Source organism: Hydra vulgaris, chromosome 02 (assembly GCF_038396675.1).
Source record: "Hydra vulgaris chromosome 02, alternate assembly HydraT2T_AEP".
NCBI lineage: Eukaryota > Metazoa > Cnidaria > Hydrozoa > Anthoathecata > Hydridae > Hydra > Hydra vulgaris.
The window spans coordinates 34,964,243-34,977,135 of NC_088921.1; the positions used below are offsets into that span (position 1 = coordinate 34,964,243).

The 12,893-nt window shown below is 26.5% G+C and overlaps 1 protein-coding gene across 2 annotated transcripts in view; it reads right to left on the reverse strand.

Annotated features, from left to right (window-relative positions):
* The window catches only part of LOC100206658 (putative leucine-rich repeat-containing protein DDB_G0290503), an 88,788-nt gene extending 78,270 nt beyond the window's left edge, over positions 1–10,518 (reverse strand). The window contains exons 1-2 of one of the 2 annotated variants that reach the window (XM_065790701.1): positions 10,361–10,518; positions 9,937–10,016 (exon numbers count right to left, since the gene is read on the reverse strand). In XM_065790701.1, the coding sequence (XP_065646773.1) occupies positions 9,937–10,016; positions 10,361–10,401 (121 nt within the window). In that variant the 5' untranslated portion in view covers positions 10,402–10,518. The remainder of the gene's footprint in view (positions 1–9,936; positions 10,017–10,360) is intronic. The other variant, XM_065790702.1, reaches the window with a different exon arrangement.
* Positions 10,519–12,893: the final 2,375 nt, after the last annotated feature.

Here is a 12,893-nt window from a genome sequence, read left to right on the forward strand (position 1 = left end):
CACAATCCATCATGATTCATATTTTATCTGTGTGAACGAAAGTCACACAGATAAAATATGAATCACACAGATAAAATGTAAATATCTAATATAAACTTCAAATTATGTAAATTAATAAAAATTATATCAAATGTTACAAATTTACTTTTACTTAAAAATTTTATTGCGACAATATTTGCTTAATTTTGATTTACATGAACTTATATAAAGCATTTATATGCCATTTCATAATGTTTATTAAGTTTTTTGTTTGTTAAACAGTGCTAAAAGATAATTTATAGCATTAGAGGCAATTCTACGAACAAAATGAGGGAGGGGGGGAATCCTCAAAAAGTACTGACTGGCTTCTAAAATAAAAAAAATTTCCAAAACAAAAATTGACTAAATTTTGTCAAATACCTGATTAGCCGATAAAATTCCTAAAAAAACCAACTATAACATGATTATCACCTTCTTTTGGGAGGGGGGAGGGGAAAGGGGATGTAACATCCCCACGCACACACACACACACACACACACACTCCCTTTGTAAAATTGCCTCTGCATAGCATGCCAAAGTGGTTGAAGTGCTTCGCATGGATTTTCACGCTTAATTTTTTTTGCAAATCTTTTCCAATTTTCTAGAATACAAAGTAAAACAATTTTAAAGGTCTATAAATATTATATGGATATCATATATAAAGATAATATATACTATAACAAACGAAAGGGAGACAATTTTTTAAAAAAACTTTTTAAAATTTCTAAAAACATGAAAATACTGTTAGAAATTTGTTGCGCATATGTCATGATAGAGTTTAAGGTTTCAATGTGCTTAGTAATAGATTAAGTGTACGCATTAAAGAGACAACTTTCTTTTTTATAGAAAAAAGATTTTATATGGAAACTTTAGATTTTACATGGAAATTTTCTTTTAAATTAACAGGACAAGAGTCCTAATAACAGGGATTATCTTTTATCGGATATTTCCAAAATTCTGGATTTTTCTCAATTTTTAGTTTTTCCGGATAGCCAAAACGTTTTCCATACATGAACAAGTTTAAGAATATATTTTTGTAATATATTTGTTTTTTAAGGTTTTTCACTCATACTAAAATTTAAAAAAATTTGAAACTACTCAGCTAAAAGCAAAATTAAGAGGAAAATAAGGGAAAATGTATTCTGAATATTTTACTCATACAAATTTCTGAATTTTTAAAAAATAAGCTGGAAATCTATGAAATAAGCTGCTGATGGCCTGAAAAAAAATTTATAGAAACTTATTAAAGAAAAGTCCCCTTTTTTTTTTTATATATATATATAAAAGTTTACAGAAGTTGTAAAGTATTGAAAGTTAATCATTAACTCAAAACAAAGATTTTTGTAATTTGCTCTTTTTTAAAAATTATTGAAATAAAGCGAAATTATTAAAATGGTAGGTGTGAAATAGACTTACCATGACCAGTAATATATTAATATTCAGTAATTATACAGGTCATGGTAAGTCTGTTATTCCACATATTTAAGTCATCTCATGTTTTTTGAAACTTTCTATACCATGGTATTTAATTAACACATTTCAAGCGGGTATTCTAAATATTATTTAGACTGGTACTGATATTCAATTTGTTGATAAAAAGCAATTCGCGCAACGTCTACCGAAACGTTAAAAGTTTTTTAAAGTTAAATATAATAGAAAATTTATTTTGTAGCTTTAAAAAATAAACAATAATTTTTTTATTTTCAAGTTTTTATATATGCATTTAACTATTTTTCTACCTTTTACTAAAATATATTGAAGTAAGGAATAAGTATAGAAAAGGTCAGTGTTGAATAGATTTACCAAGACCCGTAATTTACGGGTCATGACAGCTAGTTTCTTATGAATCATTTGTTTCATTGTCAAGCCACTGCATTAATAAGGATTTTCGCAGAATGTGGTAATGTGGTACATGCTCCTTACTTTCCTGAATGCCATACTGGAATAAACATATGCAAAAAGTTAAAAAGTATGTGGGATAGCTGGAAAATTCAAGTTTAAAAATAACACCTTCTTGCAAGAGACTAGCAACACGGTAAGCACGGTGATAGAAACACACTGCTAGCAATATGGTAAGTGGGAGTAAATCTAGCTGAAATTCACTCAATTCATTGTACTATTGGATTTGCTTCAATTAGTTACCTTGTCTTTTCTGCATACAATTCTAGTATTTTGTTGTATCAAAGCCAAGAATGTTCTTTCAACCACAATGATTGTAGCGCCTGTATCCTTTTACTTTGTTCATAATGGCTGCTGTTGACTTCCTTATTTTTAAATTTAACATTAAAACCATCACTGTTGTTTTCATTTGTTATGAAATCGATACTAAGAACCAGATATCATTGTACTAAATAAATTGAACCATAACACTATTTATAAATGATATAAAAATTGATCTTATAACTATCTTAATAAATTATATGAGTAAAACTTTTAAAAATCAATACAATATACATGAAGTTATTTAATGTATTTGCACACTAAATAATCAATTTAATTGTAAAAAATAACTTAAACTGAAAAAAATGTCTAGTCTATTTATAGAAATTTTAGAGATCATATAAAAATAAAATATGACTTTTGATGGTAAAATAAATCATTTTTAGTTGATTTATACTGTCTGTTCAACTTATATTGTTTGGTTTCTCTTAATATTGGCTGTCTATCATTCTATATCAACTTATTAACAAAAGCAACAAAATAATATTTAATCAAAAATTAATCGAATCGAAAATATCAGTAAAAATGTTTAGTTTGCTAACTTATATTTGACGCAAAATTATTTAAATTTTGAACATTTTAAGTTTTAAATTTTAATTGATGTTTTTGAATTTTTGAAATAGTAATCATTATAAAATAGAATTTAATCAAAGCCTAACCGAATCAAAAATATCAGTGAAAATGTTTAATTATGTTAATATATATATATATATATATATATATATATATATATATATATATATATATATACATATATATATATATATATATATATATATATATATATATATATATATATATATATATATTCTTGTAATACTAACGTAACAAACATATGCTTGACATGGCACAACAAATCTACGAAAGTGAAAACTTTTGTTTAAAAAAAAAGACCTTTTGTTAAAAAGAAAAATGAACTTTTTTTCTATATTTTTGTATATGCAAACGTTGGTGTTTGCTTAAAATTTTTAAAAACACATGTTTTACTTCAGCAATTTTTTTTCCAAAGAATTATGCGATTGATAGTTTTTTATTTATTATAAAAAACACATACTTATGATAAAAAAAAACAATTAGTTACTAAAATTTAAAACACATTTTTAAGACTTTAAAAGAAACCATGCTAAAACATGATTACTTCTTTCAATAGCATTACTATTACATAAAATGAGTAAGTACGCTATCAAAGATAGTAATTATGTTTTAGCATGGTTTTTGCATGCGTTAACAAAAGTATGCATTAACAAAAACATTTTAAATAAATTTATAGTGATTTAAAATTGCTCTGAATATTATATTTAAAACATTGTCAGCAATAAGTAAAAAAACTTATTTAAATCAATAAATTTTAAATAAGAAAGTTTTCAATAGCTTGATAGCTTTTAAATGGGAAACTTGCTTGGCTCACCAATTTTGGTCGAATAGAATGTTAGTAAAATGACCTTTTAATGCAATATGCTATTTTCTAATGAATTTAAATAAAAACAAAAGTATTTAAGGGGCAGAGTTAGATTTGTTTACCATACGAAGTCAGCAGGTAAATTTAATTGATGAATTTAAATATCTAGTAAACTAGGTATTTAAATTTTTAAACAAATATTTAATTACAAAAACTAATTTATTTTTTTTTTAGTTTACAAATAGAAAGTTACATATATTGCTTGCGTAAAATAAACTTTTGCATTAGTAAATAAAATAAAAAAATATATTAAAAATCTATGTATATTTAATTATCTTCTTTTATGTTTTAAGCAAATAAAATATGATATTATTGCTAGTTTTATTTTTGTTGCTATTGTTTTCGGTGTACTTTACCAACAAATTTAGTTTACCGAAAGTATTTTTTAATCCTTTAAAATAAAAAAATGTTAACAACTTATTTGAAAGTAAATTATTTATTATTTGTTAAAATGCAAAGATTTTTGTAACTTTCCTACTTTGAATAATAATAACCAGTAAAAATGTAAATAAAGGGTTTTTGAATAAGAATAAATAAAAAAAAACAATTTATTAAACATATTGAAAAATCTAAATTAGAGAACAACTGACATCAATTAGAAAGTTTTTTTTTAAGTTTCAAATGAATAATCTTGCTTGTTAATGACAACGCTTTTTTTCACATTAAAAAAAAGTCAAGTCAAACGAACTCAATTTTTTTGTCAAGCATACTAATGTATCTCAATTTTTTTGTCAAGCATACTATGTATCTAGCATAATGCCTTAAATCTGTTTTTTTTACTGTGATTTTTTGAACCTTTGGAATTTTAAACCAATTAGGAATTAAAAGTTATAATGCCATACCATCAAGCTGGCTAACATGTATATATATATATATATATATATATATATATATATATATATATATATATATATATGTGCGTATATATATATATGTGCGTATATATATATATATGTGCGTATATATATATATATATATATGTGCGTATATATATATATGTGCGTATATATATATATGTGCGTATATATATATATATATATATATATATATATATATATATATATATATATATATATATATATATATATATATATATATATATATATATATATATATACACACACACATGGTGTATATAAAAAAGCTCATTGACAAATAAAAATTGCTTACATTTTAGTAATAGTTTTTTAAGTTTAAACATTTGTAAGCAACATAAGTATTTGTAAGCAGTTGTTTTTCTGATATTGATTTATTCAAGCATCATATTGCTTTCTATAAAAATTATTAAAAAGAACGTTGCATTTGAACAAATGTTTTTTTAACTCTATTTTAATACAATTTTTAATTGCTTTTTTAATTGAAACAATATATTATTTTTTAATTTTTTTTTTTTTTTGTCGCGTTTCTTCTTTTTTTTTCATATTTAAAAACGCTTTTTCCAATTTGAAATTGAAAAGTTTAAAAATGGCACTGAAATAGCTCCAAGGGAGAGAGCAAGTAACTATAAGTATGTGACTTTTGTAATTAAAACTTGAATGAATGAGTTTGATACTTTTAAAATTGCTTTTATGTCACATAATTCAAATAAATTATTATTACTTTTTATTAAAAAGATTTTATTAAAGTTTTAAATAAACATGTATCTATTATTTTCATTTTGATTAAAAATTAGAGAAGTAAAAACACTTCTCTAACTTTTTCTTTAACAGCTTGTTTGTCTACTGATGGAGAAACAAGCTGTATTTATATATATACAGCTTTGGCCAAAAGTTTGGAACACCCTTGCATTTTTGAAGGAAACGACACATTTTGTGTAATAACATAGCAACATATTTTATATAACTACCATAATAATACGAAATTAATCTACAGTCAGTAGGTCATTAAAAATCCACAGTTAGTATTTTGTATATTGCCCTCGACTCTTTAGAACAGCTTCTATACGCCTGGGCATCGAGGTCACCAAATTCTCACAATACTGCTGACTCACTTCTGTTACCCATACACGCTTTATAACCTCTATTAGATCCTTTTCCGTCGTCGGTGCTTGCTCAGCAACCTTTTGTTTAATTAAGGCCCATATATTTTCAATGGGATTGAGGTCTGGGCTTGACCAGGCCATGGACCTAAGACCTCAATCCCAGAATCCCGAAGTTAACTACTCACTGCCCTTGTTTGATGGCAGGGAGCACCATCATGCTGAAATGTGGTGCAATTGAGTATCCCCATATGATGGGGAAGTTTCTCTTGTAGGATACTAATGTAGACCTGACCATTGATCGTTGTATTTCGTGGCATTAACCAGATACCTCCCCTGCCCGCAGCGCTAAAGCTTTCCAAATGCATGACCGTAGGTAACTTCTTTACCGTTGGTGTTACATATCTAGCATTGAAACGTTGATTGGGTGGTCTCCTGACACAACATGACTTTGACTGAAACTGAGTGAAGGTAGCTTCGTCCGAAAACATCACGTTCCTCCAGTTTTCTGCCGCCCAGGGCCGGTACTTCCTGCAGAAGGCCAATTGGTCTTTGATGTTTTTAGCGGTCAACTTGGCTTTTTTTGCAGCATGATAGCACCGGAGATTGAAATCGTTTACCAATCGCCTCCTGATTGTTCGGGAACTTGGTGGGTACGACATGGATGATGATATAGCTGAGGAGGACCACATGGGATGAGCAATACAGGCCCTTCGGATAAGACAATCAGCAGATAATGAAGTTACACATGGTCTTCCAGATCTTTTGAGTGAATCCAGTGTAACCAACTCTATTGCTCTAGCAATCCCTTTGATGACTACCAATCGGGACACCCCAGAATTACTGAAATTCTCTTTTTGGAGAAGTTTTGCTGGTGGAACACCATAATTTGCGCACGTTTCGCAAATTATGGTGACTGACAACTCCTTTCTACGTGCCATTAGAAGATTATGGGTTGGAATATCTGCAAACACACCCAGAACAAAATCGTGAATTGCTAATATTTACTAATATTTAATTAACTACTAAGTAAAACAAGGTAAATTAAACATAAAAATCAACCTTTACTCCTTCTAAAATATAATTTATAATTTCTACCTGTTTGAAATGATTCCAAAATATGGACGTAAAATAATTGCATTTAAAGTCCAAAAATAGAAATTTCTAACCTGTAAACCGTATTATCAGACGTCTACACATGCACGTGAATCAATCTAAGAATATAAACAAGTCAGACACTGCATAAGGAATTTATAGCTTTACACATGATTGGTTGTGTGTCTCTGATAATGAACAACGGCTGATACTGAAATCAATGGTACATTGATTGTATAAGCTACAAATATCTTTGTATTCAAGCGTAAGATAGGAAACAACGCTCATTCTGTAGCTTGTCTTCTATATTTTAACAACTGACACTAATTAGTGCAAATTAGTCATTGCGGCATAGTCTATAACCGCCAAAAATGGCTAAAACGCCCAAAATGCAATGGTGTTCCAAAGCTGTATATATATATATATATATATATATATATATATATATATATATTTATATATATATATATATATATATATATATATTTTTTTTTTTTTTTTTTTTTTTTTTTGTTAAAGCCAAATACAAACATAGATGATGTATTTAATAATAACCAAGAAAATGATAATTATGGATTTAAAACAAAAAATACACCACCTTTTATACCTGATTTGGAAAATTTTAAGAATGACCTATTAAATTTAATTAAAACAATAAAGTTTCGCCCTATAAAAAACGAATTTCAAACAGAATTAAAGTTAGATGTTAAAAAAATTAAATCAAACCCTAATATTTTGGCTTTTGCTGATAAAACAAATAAGATTTACCAACTCACAACAGAAAACCATAAAAAAAATTTATGTGACAATATTACTAGTTCTTATAAGAAAGCCCCTAAAAATTTGGAAAACGCAATTAATTTAGAAGCGCAAAGTATTGCTAAAAAAAAAAAACTTGATATATATATATATATATATATATATATATATATATATATATATATATATATATATATATATATATAAACAGAATCCAATCAACTGCCCCTGCCCCTGCCCCTGCCCAAGCCTGCATAACACTAAAAGACTTTAAATAATAAATAAAATTAATAAACCAAATTTTCAAAACAAACTTTCTTGTAGGTTATTGGTTCCTCAAAAAGTGAGATTGGACATGTAAGCAAAATTAAATTGGACAAAATTAATAATATTCTTAGAAATAAACTAAATTTGCAAAGGGGAAAAATACCACCGATGTTATAAATTGGTTCTCCATAATTGAAAAATAAAAATGACTGTACATTTATTCAATTTGACGGTAATGACTTTTACCTCTCAATAACTGCAGATATTTTAGATAAAACAATTGAATTTGCAAAAAGTCACACAGTTATTCCTGATGAAACAATCCATGTAATAAAACATTCTAAAAAAACCTTACCTTATTTTAATAAGGAAACTTGGGAAAAGAAAAACATACATGACTGCTTTGATATAACAATGGACAGTTATGACGGAGCAGAGATTTGTGAATTTGTTGGACTATACATTTTTGATTTATTAAGTAAAATAAATAATATAAATGATTTAGGCCTTTATAGCGACGATGGTTTAATAGTAATGTGTAAAAAATCTGGTCCACAGCTCGATAAAATTAGAAAAGATATTATAAAATTTTTTTAAAATATTGGCTTTCAAATCGAAATAAACATAAATTTAAAAACTGTGAACTTTCAACATGTCACATTTAACCTCTCTGAAAATTCATATAAGCCTTTCAAAAAACCAAACGATGAATTATTGTATATTAATATTAACTCAAATCATCCACCCAAAATTCTAAAACAGATCCCAATTCAATTAATAACAGGCTAAATCAAAACTCCTCTAATGAAAATGTATTCAATTCCTCTAAACGAATATTTGAAGATGCCCTTAAAAAAAAGTGGTTTTGAAAATTTTGAACTAAAATTTGACTCTGAAAAAAAGAATACAAAAAAGCAAAATAGAACTAGAAATGTAATTTCGTTCAACCCCCCATATAGCAAAAAAAAATTTTTAATTGGTAGATATTGGTCTAATAAATTACATAAAATTTTTAATCGAAATACAATTAAAGTTAGCTACAGTTGCACAAAAAATATGGAAAGAATTATAAAAGGTCACAATAATACCTTGTTAAGCAAAAAAGAAACTCCAAATGAAAAAACTACAGAAAATTGTTATTGTAAACAAAAAACAATTGTCCAACGAGTGGAAGTTGTTTATCAAAAAATGTGGTATATAAATGTGTTGTTTCTTCTAAGAATATACCTGATAAACAATTTATTGGCATATCAGAGGGTGAATGGAAAAAACGTTTTGCCAATCATAAGCAATCTTTTAAAAATAAAAAGTATTCAAAAGACACCATGCTGTCAAAATATACATAGGAATTAAAAGATGAAAATATTGATGATTTTATACTTAATTGGTCCATCCTTAAAACAGCGCCTGCATATAACAATATTTCCAAAAAATGTATACTATGCCTACAAGAAAAATTTGAAATAATTACACATGCAAACCAAGAATGTTTATTAAACAAAAAATTAGAATTAATTTCTAAATGCAGGCACCAAAATAAGTTTCTCCTAAAAAACTATAAAAATAAATGAGCTCAAATAATAATTACATTAAGTCCCCCTTTTAAATAATATTATTCTAAAAAAGCATAAGTAATCATTTCCAAAGATTTTTTTTATAATAGTGTCAGCAAATTCCACAAATGTGTGAAAATTTACAGTAGTTAAGACACTTGCAACTTCCTGTAACTTAATTTGTGGTATAAATTGAAGTTTTATTAATTTGATCATTCATTTCTGATGAGTCTTTATTGATGAAACACAGTTTTAAATGAGAAAAATTTTCGTTAAGTGATTTTCTACTAATTTATATATATATATATATATATATATATATATATATATATATATATATATATATATACACACATATATATATACACACACATATATATATACACACACATATATATATATACATATACATACATACATACATACATACATACATACATACATACATACATACATACATACATACATACATACATACATACATACATACATACATACATACATACATACATACATACATACATACATACATACATATCAAACTATATCAAATATGAAAATACACTGTTTAATTAAATGTCACCACCTTTTTGTCTTGTTTTTAAATTAGTTTCAAATGCTGAACCATCTACAGATTTTTCAAAGATAGTATCTGAAATTTGTAACCTAAAAAAAAAATATTTTTTTGTCAAAATATATAATAAGAATAATAAAATTTAACAAATATTCATCACGAATTTAAAACAAATATTCATCATGAATTTATTGAACTTATAAATTACACCAAAACCCAAAGCTACTTATTTTATTCTTAAAATCATAAATTAGACTTTGCACATTGCAATCAAGTACAATGATAGTTTAACTATCATAATCCTAATTGTTTTTTTTCTTTTGTAGCTTATTAAACTTTAATAAAATTGATTACAACCACATTTTACAAAAGTTACAACAAAAGCTACAATAAAATATGATACGTTTTTAAAAATTTATAAAATTAGGTGTATTACGTTTGGTTATAATTGAAAGGTAGTGTTGACTCATCCTGCATTTTGTTAACCAAATTTGATTAGTTTAATTCTAATAAAGTTAAACAAAAAATGCTCATTTGCTTCAAACATTGATCTGTCCAAGTTATTTTCATGCCGCGAATCTTGTTTTGAATTTTGAATATTTTCGCTCAAAAAATCAAAACATTGCAAAGAATCTTGGGTATGTTTACAAATTTTATACACAATTTTTGGTATCGCCGCGACGAATTTACGACGTCCTAATAACTTGGTTCCGACATGTCGGGGGCAAGTTTTTATTTTTACCTTCGGAGTGGAATTAATTTCTTAACTAAAATAACCCATAAGTGTATATATATATATATATATATATATTTAGGAAGGCAAAGAAGGGGGTGGGGGGAGATGGTTCAAAGGCGAGTGAGTGAAAAAAAATTCATTGCGTTTTTTAAATCAAATGCTTTGGGTAAATCAAAAAAAATCCCTGAAATTTTATTAGAGAATTTTCAAAAGAATGTAATTTTTTGCGTACAAACTTAATAATTCCATGTTTAGTTGAACTATTTTTTTCTTGAAACCGAATTGATTTTTGTATTATAGATTAATGCTATTGAAATAATGGTAAATTCTATTGAACATAATTATTTTTTAATATTTTGACAACGTGGAGATGGTGTGGTAATTATTAATATTAGCTCTGTAACCTTCTTTAAAAATTGAAACCATTAATTTTGTTGGTTCTTATAGCTTTGTTTTTAAAATGATTTGTAGACTTTTTCAAATTCTTTAAATGATAATTCAGAAGATAATTAATGAGACCAAATAAAATTATCAGTAGGTACTGAAAAACTATTAAATAAGGCTTTGGTGCTTTCCTTGCCAGCTTTAATCAATTAGGGTAGTCAATTTAAGCATGGTTTTTCTTTTCCTGTTGTTTTATTTTACTATTTCCCAAGAGTTCTTAGAGTTATTTTTTAAGTAGTTTGAGTTTTTTTTCAAACTGAAGCTGAATTGGTACTTTTCCACTTTAAAAGAAAATAGTTTCCTTCACAGTTTTTGTTATTAGTTTTTGTAATGCTTGGCAAAATAGCAGCATAAAATTTCACAGCACTAAGTACACTAAAGTAATCCCGAATGTCATTTCATTAGGTTAAGAAGAAGAAATTTCTAAATTAAATCAAAGCCATTTTCTCTCCTCATTGATTATCGATGACTTTCTTCGTCTCATTCTAGTGATCTCAATGACTGGCAAAGACCTCTTCAATTTTTTGCTTGAATTATAAACTATACAAATACTTTATGTAATATATATATAACTTACATATTCATATATATATATATATATATATATATATATATATATATATATATATATATATATATATATATATATATATATATATATATATACATACAAATAATGTATAATACAAATAATTATAAACAAATAATATATAATATAAACATACATATATATACAGTGATGGGCACAAACTTTTTTATTATAGTTTAACTAAACTACTAACTAAAACTAAAAAAAAGTAGTTAAACTTTTAGTTACAAACTTTTTATAAAAAGTAGTTAACTTAAACTAATTAGAAATAGTTAACTAAAATTCAACTTTTTTGCGCACGAACCAATTAATTTCAAAAATTAAAAAAAGTTCAGTCACTAGTGATCAAACGCGATCTTAGAAACAGTAAGTGGTCCAAGGTTTTATCAGCCAATTTGCATCTGCGAGATGTCAGTTCAGCTATCAGTTTTTCCTTTTCAACTTCATAAATGTTGCTTAATCGTCTGCCAAGAGTTCTACGACTTGGCAGTGTATACTGTGGCAGTAACAATTTACAAAATTTCTGAAATCCTCCTCGTTCAACCATAGCTAACGGCTGCATATCTTCAGCTAGCATGAGCACTAGCTGATGTTCGAATTCACTCTGACTTTTCCTAGGCACTGGCAATAAAGGTAACTTGAAAGCAGCATCGACAGTTGCTTGTTTTTTGGCTGAAACTGAATAATCACGAATGTCATCATTGTTTTCATTCTTTTCATTAATTGTACTAAATTAGATAACTTTTATTAATTGTAATTGTATGATACTTACTCTGATGTGATCGAGAAAATTTGTTGATGAATTTATGTTTCCGCTAACCGTTTTATTGATACAGTATCGACAACTAGCCCTAAAATTTTTTTCATCAGGTTTATCACTTTTTAGTTTAACATCTTTGTAGCACATGTTCACAAGTAAGCTGTTCATGTTATCAATAACAATAACAGATTATTAGATTAACAGTTTGAATTTATGATATTAGCAGACCAAGCGGAAATGATGTTGAAAAGTCCAGTTCATGCACTAAATAAATAAATACATAAAAATAGTAATAACAGAATCCTTGGAGCCCTTGGTCAGGTGAGTGGTGCATAGAAATAGAACGATTTATTTGGCGATATATAAAAAATTTAGTTAATAAAAATTTAGTTAAACTTTTTCAACTAAACTAGGAAAAAAGTTAGTTAAGCTAAAAGTTT